The sequence below is a fragment of the Cystoisospora suis genome, assembly GCF_002600585.1.
Source record: "Cystoisospora suis strain Wien I chromosome Unknown contig_415, whole genome shotgun sequence".
Taxonomy (NCBI): Eukaryota; Apicomplexa; class Conoidasida; order Eucoccidiorida; family Sarcocystidae; genus Cystoisospora; species Cystoisospora suis.
Genome location: NW_027153216.1, coordinates 1 through 21,694, shown reverse-complemented (window position 1 = coordinate 21,694; position 21,694 = coordinate 1). Strand labels below are relative to the sequence as shown.

The 21,694-nt window shown below is 56.8% G+C and overlaps 1 protein-coding gene across 1 annotated transcript; it reads left to right on the top strand.

Annotated features, from left to right (window-relative positions):
• Nucleotides 1-5: 5 nt before the first annotated feature.
• Nucleotides 6-21,128, top strand: CSUI_001031 (guanylyl cyclase; the record flags this gene model as incomplete). The annotated part of the gene is made up of 14 exons (XM_068061237.1): nt 6-1,713; nt 2,182-2,484; nt 3,091-3,290; nt 3,700-3,875; nt 4,583-4,752; nt 5,399-10,462; nt 11,476-12,486; nt 12,855-14,673; nt 15,534-16,396; nt 17,577-17,695; nt 18,290-18,422; nt 19,287-19,395; nt 19,807-20,305; nt 20,845-21,128. Coding segments are annotated over exons 1-14 (11,562 nt in total), but the record flags the coding sequence as incomplete, so codon positions are not given.
• Nucleotides 21,129-21,694: the final 566 nt, after the last annotated feature.

Here is a 21,694-nt window from a genome sequence, read left to right as displayed (position 1 = left end):
TGGAACTCGAAAATCCTACAGGTGTGCTCAAGATGCAGCGACGGCTGCGAATTCAGCCGGACAACGTCGACGAACCGACAACTCGCTTTCGCTGAAAGGGGGCATGAAGTTGTAGTTTGCCACTCCATCGACAGCGTTGTGTAGGCAACTCGCGTCGCCTTCACCAACCTGCGGGCGTCCCGCGAAGCATCTTCGAAACTGAAGGACCTCCGAGGTTCTCAACTGCACCGCTTTTGAGGTTGAATGTCGAAGTAGCCGGCATGTTGTTCCTCGGAGCTCCTGAGTTGACGTGTAATCACAATATTGCAGCTGACACACTAGACGAGTCTATACTCTCCATCGAAGGAAGCCCGAGTCCACTTCTTCCCCGGCTGGCCGTGTTGCTGCTGGTGCAAACGTATCAGAAAACCGCTGGGGGTTGTGCCTCTGTTGATGCGGTGTGGGAACAGACGACTTACCGTGTCTGGGACACCCTGACTCGCCTCCCCAACCCTCCCCGCATACGGCCGCCAGCCGCAATCGTCGCCGGTGCACTGACTCACACTGACTCGTGACGGCCTTCTCTTTGCACCAACTGCCGCCTCTTCTCAGGACAACGGTCCTGCGAGCAGCGTCTGACCTTGAAGCTTCGGACATTCTTACGGAAGCTCGTTATTGAGCTCGCAACGGCAGCGTGTAGTATGCGGGTTTGCAACGAACAGAGGGTTCCCCGATATTCCCCAGCTTCTGTACCTGCCTGCACACCACACCAAGCACGCGGGCATCGTTCTCATCAGGGAACTACCTCTCGTCGAGGAAACCGTGACCTCGAAGGGGGAATCCATGGAGGCCTGCTTCTTCCAACGAGCCTAAGCCTCTTCGAAACACACCAGTGAGTACACTCCAAGGTGTTGCAGCGAGATGTCTAACTCAACTCCCTCTTGTTCGCTAAGTCCGTGCCCGGACTCTGTAACAAGTCCTGAGCGTACAGCCATGCTTGCAAAGAACCGTTGCCACAAAGCAGATTCTCAAGACTCCCCCTGTGATCGTAAATTTGTAAACTCGTCGCGAGGATCGCCAAGCGTTCCTGCTAGTCGCCGCGGTGTTTCTGTCCCAGACCAGTGGGCAGCCGACACTAGTGGACGATCGCGCGCATCGACGCCCATCAGAACTCGACATATGAATAACGTAAACTGCCAAAATCCTTGGAGCGAGCTCGCGAGTCCTGGACGGATTGAAAGGCTTGGCGTTGTGACAGTGAGGTATGGTGGAAATGGAAGCTGCCAGAATGAACCAGCGATCCCCGGTGCGGAAGCAGAAGGGCCGTCCTCCGGTGGTCAGCCGCGCGCGACAGGTGCGTCCGCGGAGCAGAGTACGGGACGACGAACGCTTCAGCGGGAGAGTATTCGGACCCAGCACAAACCGCAGGCCTTATGGAATACGCGCAGGTTGACTGGAGCTTCTTCTTCCGGATTCGCGACGGGGCACGAAGGATCCGAAAGGGATGCCGGCGCGCGGAGACACGGACAGAAGCGGGCGAACCGGGAGGGTAGAGGCGTTGTGGCTCAACAGCAGCAGCACCAGCTCCTGAGAGAGAAACAGGAGAAGCTGCGCAGCGACACCGAGTTGCTTGCTACTCCGCAGTGGGACACGCGACAGGTCATCATCAATCCGGTTGACGAGGACGAGCTCGGGCGGTACCGGGATAACTCGGTCTCCACGCACCGTTATGAGGTCAGGATTAGCGTGCCGCAGTTTCGCGCAAAAGGTTCCGCCATGCCAAGTAAAGCTTGGCCGTGCTACACGCGTACCGGGCACATGGAGCCCAGCAGGCTCATTTTCGGCTTGAATCTTGCACGTGAGGAGGGAGACATTGCTTCATCATCCAGTAGGCTGGATAGGGATCTCTGCTGTGCATCAATTAATGTGTCCTTAATGCTCAAATGAACAGCATGACTGACGCCAACCCTTGCGTCCGCATCAGTCCGGACTCCTGTGTGAATTCTCGCATACGGGGAAAATCGCGAAGGTCGCCACTGTCCTGTAGCAATGTAGCGCCCGTGTGAGACCGGCGGTAGTGCCAGCAGCTCTGTCCGCCAGCCAACACAGTTGGCCGTAGTTTTAGTCAAGCGGACTAAACTACCAGACACGCGGATTCTTATTTTGAGTGGCGCGTGCTTGCTTGTCCTCTGTTGTGTACAGTGGTGGACCTTCTTGCCTGGGGTTTTGCTCGCTCACTTCCGCCGGTCAGTTCCGCTGATTCACTTGGTCTTATGCATTCTGGAGCTGCCTCCGCTTTATTTGATCGACATACTCATGCCCACCGGCAGCGCGCCTACTCAGAAGGTTCCCGGGTTTGCCCTGCTCGTTGTGCTTTTCTCCAACCTTTTCGTCTTCCTCGTGGGGGAACTCCAAATCGAGCTCAGGGCTCGACACACTGACAGGCTGCTCAACTGTGGCACAACGTGTCACGTGCTCGATGGTCATAGCCCTCGACTGAAAGAGGTACTTCCGTAAGAGGGATCCTTCTTCACCGGGAGCGCAGCGACTGAACTTTGATGCGCGCGTGAACGCGACCGTGTTGACGGAGCATTTGACGTGTTGAACGGTGCGAATTTTAGCAGAAATGATGAAGCGGTAACACAAGCTGCTATGAGACTTTGTCGCGACTTGCTATAGACTCACTTGAGGCAAGGTGGTACCTAAAACGGTAGAATACCCAAACTAGGCTTCAGATGGCTGTTCTGTTAGCTACATGCCTGCGACCGAGCCGACGGCTGGGAGACGGGCAACCTAACAGCGCGCACCTTCCTAGGAGGCGGCGTCCGCTCGTCAAAGGCTTTTCTGTGTACATCTTTGCTTAGAGTGGTTCTCGTCCGTTTGGTATTCTCCCTAGGTTTGTACGAGGGGAGATTTTGAGTCACTCCCGTTGTGGTAACGGCGTATGTGGCCTCCCGCTCTCGTGTGTCGCGATCATTTTACCTGGCAAGCAATTCTGTCTCGTCCGTGAACCAGGGGCGTGCATGGAGGCTCTTAAAAGCTTCTGGCGGCTCTCCTGTTCAACTGATGGGCCGCACAGCGGGCCTGTTCTCCAGTGTTGTCTCTCTGCAGTGGAAATCCCCAAGCCATCAAGCGGACTGTTTGGCTGTCGCGTCCGCTCAGATTCCCTGGCACAAAGTCCGGGTCGGGAACATTGTGCGAGTATATTGCGATGAAGCCTTTCCAGCGGACTCTCTCCTACTCAACACGGGCACGAAAGAAGACTGCCTCGTCGAAACAAGTGTTAGTGATGGGGGCCGCGATTTCCAGAGGTCAGCTACTTTACCATGAAGGCCAGACAAGCAAGCCGGTTCGGACCAAGGGCAGGTTGGACAACTGTAGACAGGGAAAGCGTTGCCGTCAGGAAAAACAAGGAAGGCAGCGCTCGTGCGGTGCCGCAGATCTTGGAATGTAACTGGGTTTAGCCTTGTTTCAGGTTGGCTGAAGCGTTAAAGCCGCATACCACTTGTGTATCTGTCCATGGACGGTAACCAGACATTCGGGAACGCACTCGCGTTTCTCAGCTGTCGCGGTCCCGCGAACTTCTATGAACGCCAGCTCGGATCACTTGAGCAGCACGCACCTGACGGACCACGTTCACAAGCGCTCGGAAGCAGATTGAGAGGCGCGTTGGTTATATTTCCTTCTTCTTCCTTGACTCGCGTATTGCTTTTCTCGCAGGAAGTCAAGCATGCGAGAGACGAAGAGCGACCTTTCTTTGCATGCATTGAGTGCACTACGTGGGCGCGTGGCTTGCGAAGCACCTGGACAAAGCAAACAGAACTTTAAAGGCAGTTTCAAGCTTGACGCCCACCCGCGTGCAAGCCATATCAGTTCCGATCAGTTTGCCTTCAGAGGTATGACGTGCTGAGCATGGCGTTTCCGCTCACAGAGTTCGGTAGTATAGTCACTTCAGGGAGATTTTCACGGCGGAGAGTTTTCATATATCGGGTGCACGGAGTGCTCGACCGCTCACTAGGTGCATGGGTCACAGATACAAATAGCTCCAGCCAACGAGGCAGGTTCCGCGTGCCATGACTGCGTCGAGTCGTCGATGCGAGAAACGCATACAAGAACAAGTGGGGGAGGTTTAGGGTTGGTTCTTGCACAGCGTTTTTCGGGAACCCGACCGTCGCAGCTGTGTGGCCTTTACTGGAGTTTTGAAGGGCCTAGAAGCAGCCGATCTGTAGGGGAGGGGCCAGGCATAGCCTAGTAGTTGCGAGAAGCCGCTTTGCAGTTCAAACTCGGCTGCGCTCCGGTAGGCTTCCTGCGTAGAAGTCTCCGTCCCTTTTTCCCGCCGCGGCTTCACAATTCGGCCTTTCACTGCCGAAGAGGACGCATGGTGTAGACAGCCAAACAGCATGCCGCCACTGGTTCGTCGCTAACTTTATTTCGACTTCGCGTCTACGTGATTTTGACACGCCCAGGCCTATTTCGGATCGACAGCTTTCTCCGATTCAATGAGGGTATGTGCTTGTGTCAGTGAAGTGTGTTCTCCCACTGTGACCGCCGACACTTGCGCGGATTGCCGCTGCCAGTGGTTCCTCTATCTTTGTGTTCTCAGGAAGCATCCTTCGATTTACCCCTCACGTCGACTGTGTAGTGCTATATACTGGCCGAGACTCGTATGCGATCCGCACGATGCCGAGTCGGTCTTCTTGCCGCGGTCGGTTCGAGCGTCTCGTTGACAGATGCATCCTTGTCTTGTGGTTATGTTTCTGCGCACTTACTCTGGTGAGCCGGATGCAAGTGTGTGAATGTTGATTAGGTTGAAAATTGTATCGTGCTCGCGGACCGAATGCGCGCGCGTAGCCCGAATTTGGTCCCATCTCATGAGCGTGGCAGCCAACTGGAGAATGCGGCTTGGCCTTAGACTGAAGTTGTGACTTGAGCTGAGTGAGTGTGTGAAGGACTCTTCCTGGGCCGTCGATTGCCTGTCTACGCGTTGGCGCTTTGTCGTGGAGACAACGTATGTTCGCGGTCCAACTGTCCCTTGAATTACAGTTTTTTGCAAGAGCAGATAGAGAACTTGAAACCGGCGCCTGGGCTGTGTGTGTCTTCTATGGCTGCTTGAGGTGGGACGACAAGCCACCATGTGGTCTTCTTGCCCTGTCCCGCTTGTGGAACGGCCAGCGTTCTCCCTGTCATAGCGTGGGGAAGGGGTGGTGGGGCGCTCTGGGCTGGCGATGTCCGAAACTGTTTTCTTGGTTGCCAGTGTTTTTTTCTTCGCGTACACGCTGCACCTGTCAAGCTTGGTCCCCGCGCAGGAACAGTGGCTTTCTACATAGGTGTAGGCGTCCGTGCCCCCCTCTTCTCCTGGCTTTGTGTGTCTTTCACAGGGGGGTGCATCTTCGTGTGGTGCCGGTTGTGCTGCTTTCAGCTGGTGCAGGGAGTGGCCTGGCTTACGACACCCGTACTGAGAAAAGGGGCGGCAGCGACAGCTCCTTTTTCTGGCGAGTCGCCTTTTCTGCATGCTGTACGGACACTACTGGAAAACCTAGTTTCGAGTACTCTTGTTCTTCCTCTAGGTCTCTACGTCTTTCTTGATATGCAGAGGGTTTTTACCCCGGCTGTCCTCTATCGACGCCGCCGGGAAACCAATCGCGAGGGTTCTCGAAACTTAGCTCGGTCCGAGCTTTATTCTTGGCAGGCAACCAGCACTACGGCGGGTGTTTCAGATTGTGCAGCTGCACCACCACTCGGCGACTGTGACAACCTAGGTTTCTCAGGCAAGAAGGATGAGGGCCGGGAAGGCTTGGTTGCGCAATCTGCAGGAGGAAACTCTGCAACCAATGGCCGCGAGCAGGCTTCACCTCTTGTGTTACAATGTGAAACTGCCTCGTTTGCGTGGTCTCTCAAAAGCCGTCCAGCGCAAACTCGGCGCCGATCACCCAGCGAACTCGATCTCCCGGTGCGGTCTGAGCGCATGGGCATGGCCTCGGAGAAACCGTTTGAGGACATGCGCTATGATCCTTCTGCAGAGGCGTCAAAGCACCTGCGGAGCCATACTAGTAAGGGGAAGCCGGTGTCCGTACATACTCCCGAAAGGGCGGGGTCCGCTCGTGGGCTGCCTCGCTGCCGTCGTTTCGGCGCTTTAGACCCTTTGGAGGTGACGCATTCGAGCTCCACACGGTCTGATGAACGGCCGAATCTGGCTCCTCCGGAGTCCCTGCGGTCTCTCGGAAAGCAGGAGGGCTACAACTGTCCCGGCAACAAATTGGCGACGTTTCAAGACACTCGGTCACCGAGTAAAAGAGAGTGCTGTCCAGCCTCTTCAGAGATAACTCCTCAGGCCTCTTGTCGGTGCTGCGCAGCCGAAGAAGGCACCAACGGAGGTGCAGATGCTCGGCGAGGGAGTAGACACGACCTGAAGTTTTTGACGGTCTCTAGTATGTCGGTACGGGCTGTGCCAAAACGGGTGATAGACTTTCTTACCCACCAGCTCGGACTGAATTTCTGTGCCGCGCTGGACAGTCTAGAACATCGCTTCGTCACGACCTCAGGATGCGGAGACGGGCCTGACGCAGCAATGGATGTACCCTTGGCCAGGCCAGTGACTCCATCAGGAAAAGGCGAACCGTATGGTCTCATCCGTAACTCTCACTGCTTGAGCAGCCTTGGCGTCGTCGACTTCGCCTTCCTGGCTGCTCCGGCCACACGTCAGTTCAGCTTTGCTGCATGCTCAGTTGGAGGAGTATTGTATGGGAGTAGGGATTCGGGAGTGCGACGACGCTTGTTGCATTCAGGTGGCGAACACGCCGACAACCAGGGCGAAAAAGAAGTGGACACGTGGTCTCTCACGGTAAACTGCAGTCGACATGGCCCTGTTACTTCCAGCTGCCTATGCGCACCTGCGACCGGTTTCTCGTCACGCGTTGACGAGACTGCCGAATCAGATGGGACCTCCACTTTTATGTTTGCGTCCGCTGCGCATCTCGATCCCAGCCGCGCGTGTTCGCACTTGGACCAAGCTCAATCCAAGCAGAATATGAAGGACCACTCGTACGAATGCGAAAACGAAGTGTCGCGTAGCCGGAGTAGCTTTCATCAACCTCCCTCGCCATCCACCTGCCTCTGCATCGTTTGTCAGTTCGGAGCCTCAGGCTTTCTAACGGACTACATTGGCAACGGCCCGCAGCGGCGCCGATTACAGGAGATGGGGAGGGCCCTGGCTGTGTGTAATATGGCGGAATCCTGTCACGCTGGCAATCTCGTAACTGCTTCCCCTGCCTGCTGCCCTCAGTCTGGGCCACAAATCTGTCCCTGCACCTCCGCTTGCGGACGGGAATTCAGAACAAGTTCTGGAGGAGGAAATCTTCTTCCGCCTGCCCTCCGTTCTCCGATTTTGTCCCAAGCTACCAGTGCCTCCCCAGGCTGGTCGCCGACCCATGCCGCGGGCGATACTACCGTTGCCCCCTACGCTCAGCCATGCCGCTGGGAGTGCGATCGAACGAGTAGAGGCTCCTGTCACCGCTCCGTGACCGCTTGCAGCTGTGGTTATCCTGCCTACCCTTACGGCCGAAATGCAACGTGCCACGCATCTGGAAAATTGCCTTTTCAGGAGCTCTCTGTGGGCTCATGTAACGCAGGATCTGAGAAAAGCGAGACAGCAAAGGTAGTCTTTCCTTCCGTATCGGGCACCCTCTCGTCTGAGAGAGTCACTCGTCTACAGACCGCGCCTGCGGCCGTTTGTGCAGGATTCTCTCTGGGAGAGGAATCTTCTCTGGATACGCCGCTGTTTTGCGCATGCGAGGCTCTCCGGAGTAATCGTACCGAGGCGGGTTGTCCCGGCACGCCTATCTCGCCCTATCGGCACGTGTGTGGGGCCTGGGAGGTTGCCGCCGCAGCTGCCGTTGCGGCAGCGGCAAATAGCGCCAGGCTGCCAGTTGTGGAGGAACACGGCTCAAGGCCCACCCGTTTACTGTCTTCCGCGGGAGCCGAAACAGGCTGCACCGGCCCAGGGGCAGAAGCGGCTGGATCGTTGGAGCGACGGCCAAGCCAGGCGCGCCGAACACCCGACGCCGAGCTGTCTGGTGTCCCCTGGTCCTCTCGGGGAATTCCTCGGCCTTGCTGCTTCTCTCGGCGTGCCAGTGCGGGAAGCCGACGTGCGTCGGGTGACCACTCGAGCGCTGACGGCGAAATGCGAAACGTAACCCAGCAGGAGGGCCGGCAAGCGCCGAGGTGCCCTACCCGAAGCGCAGCGCGGGCGGGGAGGCGCTTGGGGCCCCACGCCCTTGGTGACTTCGACTTACCCTTGACTTTGAGGTCTGAGAGCCCCGCGGACCTGTGTCTTTTGCAGTTTGCCGCTTTACTTGGTTACCTTCCTGTCATCCGGAGTCCGACAGAAGTCGTTGTAAGGTGCCACTCACCCTCTGCCGTTGTAATCCTGCCGCCACAGCCGCAGGTTAATCCGCACTCTTCCCCTCCGTTCGTGGGCGTGAGCGACCCTGTCGCAATCTTTGCCTCGGCAACCCGCCTGTCAGCAGATTCTACAGGACAGTTGGGAGATGGCCACGGATGCGATGCTTTTCCGTGCTGGCCAGACTGCCAGCGACCAGCCGGCGAACTCTACTCGGCAAAGGGTGCGTGTGCCGGGGTCGCTGCGAGAAGCACTCGGCACGGACCGGGGCCGGCAACAGTTGATGGGCTTGAGGCGGGCGTTCAGCACGAAGTGCTCCCCGATAAGCTGGAGCTTACTATTGGCTCTCCGCTTCCACCCCCTGCAGTGGATGCGGAACTTAGGGCGCCTCTAGCCTTTCTACTGAGACCGCTTGTGAAAGACAGCAGCGACATACAAGAAAAAGCTGAAGCGGACCACCTTCCGGCGGTCGTGATTTTGCCAGAGAACTTGGGCGCGCCCATTGACAAGGATTTTCGCGGTCGGCGAGTAACAGGGTGCCATCCGGGCGGGAAGGGGGTTGTCGGCCACGCAACACCCGACGAGGTGCGACACACAGGAACTGAGGTGCAGCGCGTGTTTCGAAGCCCTGTCATTACGAGGCCGGAGCATGGTTCAGACGCCCTAGAGGGAGCACGCGCCCAAGGCCGCCAAAACTTGCGCTTCTCAGTCTCAGTGGCTTCCTCCGCGGGGACTCGAGAAGCGGATAGCAGGACTTTTTACTCTCACTGTTCACCGTGCGCTACACCACAACCCCTATGCGGCTGTGGCGGACCGCCGCCGTTGTCAGCAGCCGAATCATCCGACTCAGCCCCAGCAGCCGAGAAAGAAGTTGGTGGGGCTGACCTTCCTTGCTTGTGCTCGTTGTGGCCGCCGCGACTCTCTCACCGGAATGGTCGGCCTTGCTGTGCTGGCGTCTGCCACCTGCATTCAGCTCTACCTCCCGTGACGCCCCAGGTCTGGGAGCCTTTTCTGCTTGACGGACAAGGTACACTTTCCTCACACAATGTTCAGGGTTTCAAAGCCGGATTGTTGGCGTCTGTTACCGCGCCATTCCAAAGAGAATCTCAAGAGGCGTCGAGGCCCACGCCAGGACCCTGCAGGGAGCAGACGCCTACGAGTGAGCAGCCTGCGGCTTCACTACAGAACGGGGACGAACGGCCCGTGCCAGCCCTGATTTTGTCAGCCGGATCGCCCACTTACGAGCGCTTCAGAGTTCTAGGAGTACATCCACCGGAGCCAGGCCGACTACGCATGTCCATCATCGTCCGCGAAGAAGGGGCGCGGGACGCTGTCCTGTATACGCGAGGAGACCTCGCCGACATCGGCCCACGATGTTCCTTCTTGTTCGATCCCGAATCCAGAGCACCCGACGCATCCGGGGGACAGCCGCTAGGCAACACGCCCCGCACAAATGCCCAACAGGTCGCCGACCGAGCTATCTCGGACGCAGCTGTGCTGAACATACATCAGGGCAGATGCGTTGGCTGTGACGTCAGGAGACACGGCAGTCCAGTTGGAGATATGCGCTGGAAGGTCTGTGGGACGTGCGTGTCGAAGAGCCTTGTGGACGAGTTGCCGTCAGAGTCTGAAGGAGGCGCTCGGAACGCCGCAGGGGAGAAGCTGGGAGAACCATTTACAAACGAAGTAGAGCGTTTTCAAAACTTTGTGAATGCCGCAGCCAGGTGCGGTTGTAGTGTCCGAAAGCAGTTCAGATCGGCCTGGCCGGGCGAGAGCAGTGCGAGGATCGTACAGGGCAGCTCCAGTCGGGGCAGTGGTATGGACACGATACGCAGCTGGTGCGCCGGCGGCAGCAGGCTACCTCCGAAGAGAACAAGCGTAATGGAAAGAATGCTGAAATGCATTCTAAGGAATGCCGAGCTGCTCATCAAAGACGGTCTCCGGCCGCTGATAGTCGCACGAAGGGTCCTGACGGAGGAACAAGTGGAGGCATACCAACAGGCGGTCGAGGATGCAAAGGGCTCCATGTTCAGTCAGAAATCCAAGCTCTGCGCCGCAATACGAGGCCTTGAGCAAGACTTTGAGGTACGGTTTTTGAAAACATTATCTGGCCCATGCTTCGTTGCCGACTCGGGAGCAGCGAGAGAACTCGGAAGTTTCAGTCTCCTCCCCGAACCGAGGAGTCAGGATTCTTGTTCCACCGGCCCCCGCTCTGAAAGCGTTGCCGGTGGCAGGTCGTCAGAGAGCTTCTCGGAATGTTTCGGCCTGGGGTGAATACCCATTCCCACGCGGAGAGATACCGCAGCATAACCCCTTTTTCTGGCAGCGACTTCGGAGCCTTGAGGCGGATCGGCCTCCACTTCTCTGGTGTGCGAGTGTTAGCGACCATGTTTCTCGCCTCTTCAACTCAGCTCCAGCCGAGCCACTAGTGGGAAACCTGTCTTGCGGTGGCTCGACAGCGGTGGCTAGCTGCATCCCTCATATGTCTCACGCCGGTTACGTGCAGATTTGCAGTCAATTCTGAAGATTATCAGCGGAGTTTGAAGTCTGCACACCAGTCACGTTCATGAAGAGTCTAAGTAACGAAGCACTTCTGCCGGCTTACTGTAGTTTGTAGATTTTAACGGAGGTGTGTGCGAAGCCCCTACAGGCCCGACAAAAAGTGTGCCTCAGCACAAGAGCCTCCATGGTGACTGCGTCACCGGTGCGGGTGACTCCGTCACCACGGAGTCACCGCAGCACTCGGTGTGCGGGCGCCCTCCTCCCGGCCGTGTTGCTGAGGGGAAGAGTCATGCCCAGGTTTACGGTGGCTGAACACGAGGCGATTCGGTCCGTGCTGATGCAAGGCCTGTCGCCGAGCTGTTGGAACAGAGACAAGTCGTCTAAGATACAAGCGGTGCTGCGTGACCGGCAGCTGTGGATATTCTTGCTTTGCCGGCCAGGGCTTCACGGAGCACTTTGCGTCGCATGTGCTTTCGCTCCCAATCGGCGAATCAGTTTTCACGGTACACCCTCGCGTCCCAAGGTGTGTCGTTGGAGGCCCTTCACTGTGGATTCTTTATCCTCATCACCGCTGTGCACTTTCGTTGTGCTTTCAGCTGTTAGGGGTCGCCGCGGTGAAAGAGAACTTTGAGCCGGAGGTTCGAGACATCGTCAAAGACCTGCAAGATGTCGGCGTTCGCGTCTGGTTGCTAACAGGTGACAGCGAGGCATCAGCGATGGCTGTTGCGAGCCGCTCAGGTCTGCTTGGCCCCGCTTGCGCGAGCGGCCCGGATGGCTCACAGAACGGAATATATGTCCGGCCTAAGTATAGTTCCCCGCCGCTTGGAGAAATTTTGGGAGGGCGCCCCCGTTCATTCCTGGCTCGCCTCCGTCCTCGATGGCGGAGCTCGGGTTCCCGGACACATCTCAGTGACCCGCCGCGTCCAGCTGAAGAGTGCCCAATCGTTCCGACAGGAAGTTATGCGCCCAGTAATGCGCCAGTCAAGTACCACCGCGGGCAGCAGTGGAAGATCTTCCGACTGACATCGATATTTTCAGACCTCTATGAGGCTAGCAGCAGCTCTAAAGCTGCGAGACGTTCTCGTTTTGGTCGCAGTCGCGCCCCCCAGCTCGACTGCTCATCTCGTGCTGGAGGTCTTCCGCTGGAATGCGCTCGCCGTGATCCGGCGTCCCATCAACGCGACAGTTCCAGAACGTCGTTTGAGAACGAGAGCGAGCCGTGTGATAGATCAATCAAGTCCAGAGGAATGTCGAAGGTTTTTGACAGACGGGCGAACTCCGAGCTGCATGAAGGCAGCCGCTCTGGCAGAAGGCGTGTTGCCCACGCTGCCGGCAGTGAGAGCTGGCGACCCCGGCAGCCGCACGGGAGAAGACGACGGCAACAAGGAACCTGGGGGGACGACGGTACTGATCAGAGCGTGGTCGTAGAAGAACTTCGGAAAATGGTGGCGGCAGACGATACCCGGACACGTTTGGTCACGGACTTGGGCTTTCTGCTTCTTAGTCGCTTTCGACGGTTTCTTGAGGGCGCCACAGCGGCCGACGGCCTGTGCTTGGTACTTAATGGCGACGATCTCGACGTATTCCTGGACAACAAGGACCTACAGGTACGTGGTTAAAAGTGGCGGCACAGGCGCTTCTACCAATATAACATTCTCCCAGAAGCGTTCATTGTCCATCCAGACAACTTCGGACCCTGCTGTACTGTTCAGCTGGAAACAGGCCTTCAAGGCGCCGGAGAAGCTGCCCAACTGGGACGTGCAACCTTCGGTCGTGTTTTCTTTGTTCCCATTCAAGACCTTCACAAACGTCAGGGTCCGAGGAAGGAGCTCTTCAGCTCCCGCCGCGACTGGATGAGCACCCGAGAAAGCGGCAGTTTGTGCATCTCTGGTGTATGCAGCGGCACAGCTCGTGAAACCTACAAATGCACTGGTGCGTCTAACTTGGACACTCCGGTTGCGCGTCTGTGTTGCAGGCACTCCTTGTTTCTGTAGCCGCGCGTTGCGACAGCGTTGTGGCATATGGCTTGACTCCGAAGCAGAAAGCGGCACTTGTACAAGGAGTCAGAGCCTCCCTCGAGCCCCCACCGACAACCCTGGCAGTGGGACATGGATGGGCGGACGGACCAATGCTTCAACAAGCCGATGTGGGGGTGCTTGTGCTTTCGTCTCCGACAACGTCGAGTGAACGTGGGACACGTGCGAGCCCGGCGAGGCGTGCAAGCTTGGCAGGTCACGCCACGGGAAACACTGCAGCGCCTGACATAGGTCACCAGCGCCCCCTGACAGGGCAGTCGCGTTTCTCCTCATCACCCGCACTTGCTGAAGGGCCCGACCCTGGGACTGGGGACGCGAGGGGAATGGGAAGTTCGCTTCTTCGCAAAGTAGATGGCGGGCTGCGTAGCGTTCTTCGTTGTCTTGCTCCACGACGCACCGCGAGGCAAGATGCAACTGCGGGTTTGCTCGGCCTGGCAGACATTGTGGTCACAGACCTTGGTGGGATCCGGGATTTACTTTTCGTGCAAGGTTGGCACACTCACCATCTCATTACACAAGCTGTTGACCTCTGCTTCGTTTACTGCGTTCTGGCCTTGGGACCTCTCTTGGTGTCCATTCTAACCGGCCTCGGCTCTGCAGGAGTAGACAGCATTTTTGTCTTCACTTTCGTCAACTTTTTCTGGAGCACCCTCCCTGTCATTGCAGTGTACATGAAAGCTGTGGAGCTCCCTGGGACCCTTGTCGAGCAGGTCCGCCTACTCTACGTTTTGTCGCGTCGCGCCTACGGCTTTTGCGCTAAGCGGTTACTGCTCCGGTTTCTGCAGACGACGCTTGTCGCTAGTGTGATCTCAGTTTTTATTTACAGTTTCTTCGTCTCTTTCGCAGCTTACGGCGTCAACGTGTTCGGTGTTTCTGACATGCAGTGTATGTATATCTTGCTGAATCGTGCAGCCGTTCACTTTTATTGCCATGCACAACCGAGTACTAGGGACAGTCGCGCCTTTTTCCATTTTACTATCTCTCTCCTTCTGCTTGCTCTTCCCTTCGTTTTGAGAGCGCTCCTCCCCGGGACGACAGACACGTTCACCGGACTGGCCGAACTGCGGTCTCTTAGCACCCCAGCAACGTGGCTTTGTCTTCCGCTCTTGTACGCCTCGGAGTTCGTCTTAATCCGCCTGTTCGGGTGGCTGGAGCAAGTCGCTGGCTGTGCACCGATTCCCAACCTGCTGAAGCTCTGGGATAGCGGGGTCAGGGCCGGGTTGTCAGAGCAGGAAACCGCGGGGCTAGTCAACTTGGCTCTCGATGCTCGTCTGCTATGTGAGACCCGACACCGTGGCCTGTCTGGCGAACTGGGAGAGCTCAGCCTTCGACTGGAGCTGAAAGAACTCTGCCAAGGAGCCCGACTGTCGCGAGCGCAGACGATCTTATTCCGTGGTTATGGAGACGGGCTCTGCAGTGCTCAGAGCTCAGTCTGGCGACCTGAAGGTTTGTGGCGGTGGAGCAAGGAGTTATCACAAGCAGTTGCTACGCCGGGGCGGCAAAGATCTGCGCCTGTTGCGAGTCCCTGGTTTACAGATGGGGACGAGACAGCCCGCGTTGTGAGATACCGTCAAAGTCCAGGTGAAGGGCTGTTCGACTTCCTTCGCGCCCGGGCGTTTTACCAGCTGCCTCCTCCTATTCGCTTCAGTGTCAGGGGGACAAGCAGAACGCATGCCATTGTATCCTTAGCAGCCCGGCGAGACATTGTCTCGAAAGACCTTGCACCGGGGCCGCATTCGGTTGGCGGACAGAGCATTGGTAAGACAAAGCTGAGGAAGTTTCGTGCCGCGATCCGACTTCGCAGGAAGCGTAACGGCGCCCAACGTTGTTTTTTTTTCTGGCCAAGGAGAATGTTTAGTCTTGCTGCTCGAATGTTAGACATTCCAGCACTGTAATGGGTTGAGGGTCCGAGCTTTGTTGCTTCTTCTGAGATGTGGGTGCGGAGCATCTACGTCCTGGCAGGCTGCCCGCCGGAGCACCTGTAGTCTGTCACTGGGTGTGTTACTCATGACTGCTTGCCGGGGTCTGGCCGCTGCCTTCGGCGCAGAGTTCTCTAAATCACGGAGCTAGCCGCCGAGAGTAGCACCACTCAAGCTTCCTGCCTCCCGCAGGTTCAGGGAGACAGACTGGTCCCGCCTGCACTGCGGGCATGACGTCTGCTTGGTAGCGGGCGTTGCACGACTTGAAACAAAAAAGTCGCTTGTGTTCTCTTGCGGCCTGCCCCTCCCAGTCTCGATGTCGCCGAGTAACACGCGCTTCCAGACTGCTCGCGGGTGGGTGCAGTGCTGTTGGCGTACAGTATGACTACTTCTAACCCTCGCTCAGCAGAAGTGTCCGCCCATGCGAGGCGCGGGCTGTTGAGTTTTAGAACGACACGGTTCTTTCTCTCTTTCTGCACTTCCGGTACGAGCACTGTTTTGCTGCCGGCTGGTGAAGCTTCACGAGGATGCAAACGGCTGGTCTCTGGTGCCTCTCTGCAGCTCGAAGTGTAGTGTAGGTCCGGGGTCGCGTGTTCGTGTGGCAATCAAATGTTGAGGCAGTTGGCGGTGTTGCAAGAGAACCTTCCACCGTAGTACGAGCTAACATAGCGACTGTATCTCTTTGCTTATGCCGTTCAGAGAGTGACATGGCACTGATACGGAGACGCGATATGGAACTCCGGTGCACACTGCGACGTCCATCAGTTGGGATGCTTGAGACTTCGTCGTGCTCCATCGCTGGTGTACCCTCCCATTCCATTGTAGCTCAAAGAACGCGTTTTGCCGTTGACTCGCCATTTGAGAGAGACGCCTCGATCCACACTATCCCCGCGCAGTCCCGCATCAAGCAACCGCGTCGCCGCCGCGTCCGGACGCGGTCGCTCACAGGGCTGGACCGCGACGTCGAAGCAGCCAGCGGTCTTTCCATGTCACAGAGTGATGACTGTAGCCGTGATAGGGCTGAGGTCCCGAGGCGTTCTGCGGCCGGCGGAAGGAGCAGACAGGTCCCGGACAAGCAAACAATCGAGAGAGTAGAATCAATGAGAGCGAAGGAGATAAAAGAACGTGAAGAAGGGTTGAATACTGCGAGAAACTTCACGTGCCGACATGGCCGGGAAGACGACGGCGGAGGAAAGAAGGTTTTACGGGTTGGAGAGCTCATGAACCGTCTGACCCTCAGGTTCCAGGACGTGGGTTTGGAGGCTGACTATCAGGCGGCGCGCAAGAAAGAGATACGCCGATATCGCACAGTCTACCGCGTGTCTCTCGTGATACTGTTGTTTTTCTGCTCCATTGACATCTGTTACCGGGGGACTCAGGTGCTCCGCATGCCAAGCAGGAGTGCGGTCGAGCTTCTTGCCGTCGCCATTCCACATTTCCCTTTTTTGCTGCTGCTCTGCGCTACGTTCACCGACCGCCTTTTCATTGACAACTTCGACGGCACTGTGTCGGCTCTGATTCTTACGTTCATCTTCGCGAAATGTATTTCTGACTACTATACGGTAAGGTTGCTCGCCAGAGTGATGCCGAGACTGAGAAGTTAAGGCACGGGACGGGGAACTCTCGAGTACAAACTTTGTCGCCAAGTCGTTGCGCCATTCTTGACCTACGAGATGCTCCGGGCCTGCTTGAGTAGAGTGGCATGCTGGAGCGTGCAAAGGCTCCACTCGTCAGCCGCTCTTTTTTTTGAGACAGGTGTTACGTCAAACACTGAGCCCCCGTTTCTTAAAGGCGTACAGGTCGGCTCCACCCAGGCCTTTGACGCAGCCCATGGTAACGAGGGGAGTTAGTGCTAGTAAGGTAGAGAGAGGCGACTGCATCGTACTGTCTCCGAAGCGGGGGTTTCAATACAAGGGTTCACAAGGCTACCAGCTGTTGCTGGACAGCGTGATAGGGCAGCACACGGAGAAGTGTTGTTTTTTTCTGTTGTCCCTCTTAGGTTGCCGATGGCTTCCAGATGGCCGTTATGGCTCCAGTCGTCGTTTTCGTTGTTCTGCGGCTCCCTTTTGTAGTTGCCGCTGTGATAAATCTCTGCCTTCTCGTTATGATCGTATCCCGGTACGTCGTTTCCTTCTACGGTCAGTCGGTCTGGTGCCGGGAGACATGCTTCAAGGCCGGACAGTCGGTGCTACGGTTCTCTGACTCTTGGGGCGCCCAGAATATTGCCAGCGTTAGGGGTTCTACTCTGGCAGATTCTTTTGCAGCCGGAGCTTCCGCTTTTGCCAGCGACGCGGCCACAATGGACGAGAAGCACTGCCTCTGCGTCTGGAACCTCGTTACATATGCTCCCGTTCTTCTCGGGATTCAGGCTCTTGCAGGATTTGTTGGATACCGCATGGAATACAACCAGCGCAAGAGATTTCTCCTTGATTCGCAGGTGGGGCCGGCGCTGTTTCTCTGTGTCGCATCACGATCGCAAGAAGATTCTCGGTTGGAATGGTGCACCGCGCTTCGTCCGACCGTGAGAAGGGTGCATCAGCAGCGAGCCTTTCGCGTGCTCGGCTCTGGACGCAGACGGAGCAGCCGAGCTTCCACTGGCAAACTCCCCAGTGTATATAATAGAGTCCCGAGCAGGTGTGCCGCCTTCCCAGTTGTTTCCGCGCGTGGCGGTGGCCGAAGCAAGCGATGATTTTTTCCTGAGTTTGTCTTTTTTTGACCGGTGTGCCGCTGTCGCAAACTCAGGTACGAGCAGGGGCAAACAGGCAGAGGGAGATCTTGGATACCATGCTTCCGTCTTTCGTGGTGGATAAAATGCTGTGCGCCCAAACAGTGACCGGCTCACAGTCAACGTCGTCCGATGGGTAAGTGTTTCACTGCAGTTGCGCGAACTGAGCTTTGGGGTTTGCTGCTGCTTCACTTGTGAAACTCTACGGGCTGATGGTAGGCTCCGGTTTGCGGCCTGGAGGGTCACAGTTGAACAGAGGGGCGGTCTCGAAGAACAAGGTCTCACCCATGATTGCCGGATCGTCGGACTGCCCCCGACAGGACCAGCTGCTTCTGAAAATCTCTCAGCTCCAGCATCGTCGAAGAGCACCAACTCTGCCGCATGAGCATTTGATCGCGTGCTTCGCTACGCGCTGGCGACTTCGCCGGCGCCAGTGTGGGCTTTGCCTGTTTTGATGTCAAGCAAGCGAGCTTCTCACAGTGAGAACGTACAGAGTGCAAGCGGCCTATAGCGCGCTCCCCTAGATAAACAGGTGCCCCACTGGCAATGATCCAGTTACTGGATTCCGAATTCAATATCGTGAGACTGCGAGCTTCATTTTTTCCAGGATAAAACTAGACTGGCAGGATACTGCCACGCCGAGTATTCGAGCGGGCTGCCTACCGGTTGGCGCCCCGGCTCCCAGTGATGGCGTGAGTTTTGGATTCCCATGCCTCTGGTGTCCCCGCAGGACGACTGCAGTCGGGTTGCCGCCTGGTCCCTGCGCAAGCTGCCCGTTTGTCTCTCCCCCTCTTTACTTAACTGTGCTCTTCTGCGACATTGCTGATTTTCATATGCTTGTGTGCACCATCCCACGTCCTCAGGTACGTCGAGATCCACTGACTGGGCCGTGGCTGAGGCAGGGACAGGACTAGGGGAGCGCTCTACACGAGGAGCTGGAAGAGCTCGTTGTGTGGTGACACGTATCCGCCTATGCCTTGCCCTGTGACTTCCCGGCTAAGACTTTTGCCGAAGTGGAAATTCCGTTGATGCGGGTACGGGAGCCTAGAGAACTGGGACACGTCTGTACGTATCCCGGACGGCCTTCTTGAACTATTGTTTGTGAGTGTTTCTCGAGCGACCAAATTGTCTACGCCGGTATGTGAGTAAGGAGCCTCCAACTGAACGCCGTATCTGCTTCTGTCTCTTTGTCTACTTCCCCCGTTACGCCTTTGAGCAGCGGCTTCGCTGTCCAGCGCTGCCTCAAACATATGTAGTCCTGCGTGTCACCCTCTTAGTGGCGCCGGCATATGGCTTGAGAACTTCAGCGATACCACAAGTGGGTGCGCTTGTTCGAGGTCGTGGATGGCTCCGAAGTCAAGCCAGCCGTTACACATCTCGAGGCAACTTTTTTCCTGTCTGGAGTTCCTTGCGCGTGCCGCACGAGGGTACCTTTTGCAATCCTTGTGAATTTCGCGACTCTTGAATTTCAGTCGGGAGCTTGACCACTCGCTCGGCCTATTTTGTGCTCAATTGTACAGTGTGCGAGTGCACGTGGGTAGGAGTAGCCTGGTGGGGCTGCGGGTCCTGGGTGCAACCTCAGTTGTTTTACGGTCTCTGTTGCCTTTTTATCTCGTCCTCGTCAGGTCCCGTGTTCTTGTGTTTGGTCTCTCTGGATCCTCAAGGACGAGCATGTGTCGGCTGTTCCTGTTGTTGTTTTGGGCGTGTTCTGTCATGTCCTGTGGTAGGACCTAGTAAAACTGCTGGACGCTTTGTTCCTTTGCTTTGACAAGCTGGCGGATCATTTCAGTCTGGTGAAAATTGAAACGGTCTTTGAGACGTATTTAGCGGCCGCAGGTTAGGCAGCAGTTCGGCCTGTCCGGTGCATTCAGGCTCTGTGATGATGTGGACCGACTTGCGCTTCGTGAGTCGCTTCCGCGTGCTGTAATTTCTAGGCGAAGGGAAGTGTGCGAGTCTCTACCGCTGTTGTTCCCTCTGGCCCTCCGGTTCCTAGCTGGAGACCAGCTTCCCCAACCGCATTCTCGTGGTTCTCCGCTCGCGCTGCAAGTGGAATGAGGTTTTGAATCTGCATTGAAATCTTATTTGATTGAACCTGGAAGTATTCGATTTTTTGCAGCGTGCTTGGTTGCTGGCGTGTCCGGAGTAGACTGCTGGTCACACTCCACTGAGGTCTCCGAATGGCGGCTGACGGCAGTGTATATGAGGTTGGTTGAACACTGCTGTGCTTTTCTCACTTCTGATGATCAGGTTTGCAACAACCGGACAAGATGCCACTCAGCCTGACAGCGAGTAAACTCTCTCCGCGGAGCAGTCAAGATCTGAGTGCGCGTTGGTCAACATCCTGGAATGGATGCGGGGCCGACCATCTCGTTGAGACGGTCAACCGGAAGACGAGGAGACCGTCTCGACGTCATAACTGGTCAGAGAGGTTCCGCTCAGCCTTGTCGTGGTTTGGTAGCCGTAAAGTGGCGGCGGAGTCTTCATGGGAAACTATCCAAAGAAGACGAAGCGGTTCGAACGACGGCGTTGGCGATTCTGAGCTTAGTGGCCAGTTTGTCGGCGTGGGTCCTGAAGGGGCTCCGAGAGATGTCGATGGCCCGCCGCACGCGCCATCGCACCAGCGGCTCGGGAGCCTGCATGGTCCTCAAGAGTACTTCGACTTCTGGCCCGAACACCCAGGCAGCGGAGGCGGCTTGACTCTTGAAAATTTTGCTAGCGCTCGTGAATGTGCCTTCAACGGAATTGAGTAGGCCCGCTCTGTCAGTTTTCTCAAGCTTACTTGGTTCTGAGCAAAGTGTGCAGCAGTCAGGGTTTCACCTCTGTGGCCTACACGTCCGCTGTGACACACCGGAGCGACTTTCGTATAACACACGTGAGGTGGGTAGGCCTTGGTGCTCGGAACCCGCAAAATTCGGGGGTTTGGGCTTACACCTGCCGCGTCTGTTGGTCTGTCGCTACTCGCCTCACGGTGACTTTTTCTCCGGGTGCTGTGGCGGCCCGACTCCCGTGTTCGGATATCAGGGTACCAGTCGAAAAAAGCTCCGTACTTGTCAATTGTCTGCTGCCCGTGACGCACCAAGGTTTCCACGGCGCCAGCACGTTCTGTAGCCCGTTTCTCTTTAGCCTTGTATTTGCCGCTCCGGTGCCTTTCGAGTGGTGCTAGTACGGTGCAACACCGCGGTGGCGGCTGACGCTTTCTGTGTTTCCCAGCCACAGCGTCGATGGAACTGCTCAGCAAGAGCCGCGCCGCACTTGTTTCACGATCTACATGTGATGTTTCCGCAGGATGGCTCTCGCAATGCTGCAAGTTTGCCAGTACATAACATACGAGGTCCCCTGCGCTTGGGACACAGCGCCGCCAAGTGTTCGCAACAATAGCGTGTTTGCGACTGGAGCGACAAGCGAGTCTCAAGGAGGGATACCGCAGCGTTCAGAAACTGCCACGAGGGAAAGGCACTGTGCGTCGCTCCGGCAGAGTGACACTGCTGTTCCGGGCGGGAGCAGACCTGTGAAGAAAATGGAAAGAGTGCGTGTGCAGATTGGAATGCACAGTGGACCAGTTATCAGGTATGGAATTTTGCGGTACTGACCGGAAACGGCACCCGATAGCAGCATGTCCCATAGCTGGGAGCGCACCCAGTGCACCGTAGTGGTATGTTTCCCGCTGCATGGCTTGAGAGCACGACACCAGCTGCTTGTTGTACGTCCGTACGTTCCCCGCGTGATCAGACGAGTCTCAAAACAGCCGTGTCCGGATGTATCGCGTTGCGTCTGCGGGGCCAGGGGGGACTAGATAAACGACACCAGCGTGGGTCATACACTACAGTGCCAAGTTCCGAAGTGAACTGATCACGTAAGTAGTGCGCCAAGAAGGTCGGGATCTCACGACGGCTAATGTGTCGTGTACTCCCACCATCAAGGAAACGTTGCTCGTTGCAACTTTTCCGGACGTTTCTGCATGGTTTCGGAGCGCGGGACACCGGACAGCTGATCTTGGTGGGATTACTCGGGAAATGATGTGGCTTGGCTGGAGATCCCAACAGTCCCCTCCCGCGGCGTTTCGCCTTCTCAGGCCATCAGCGCCGAGACTACATCACACACTACACGGTAAACGACTCGAGTCGTTTACCGTGTA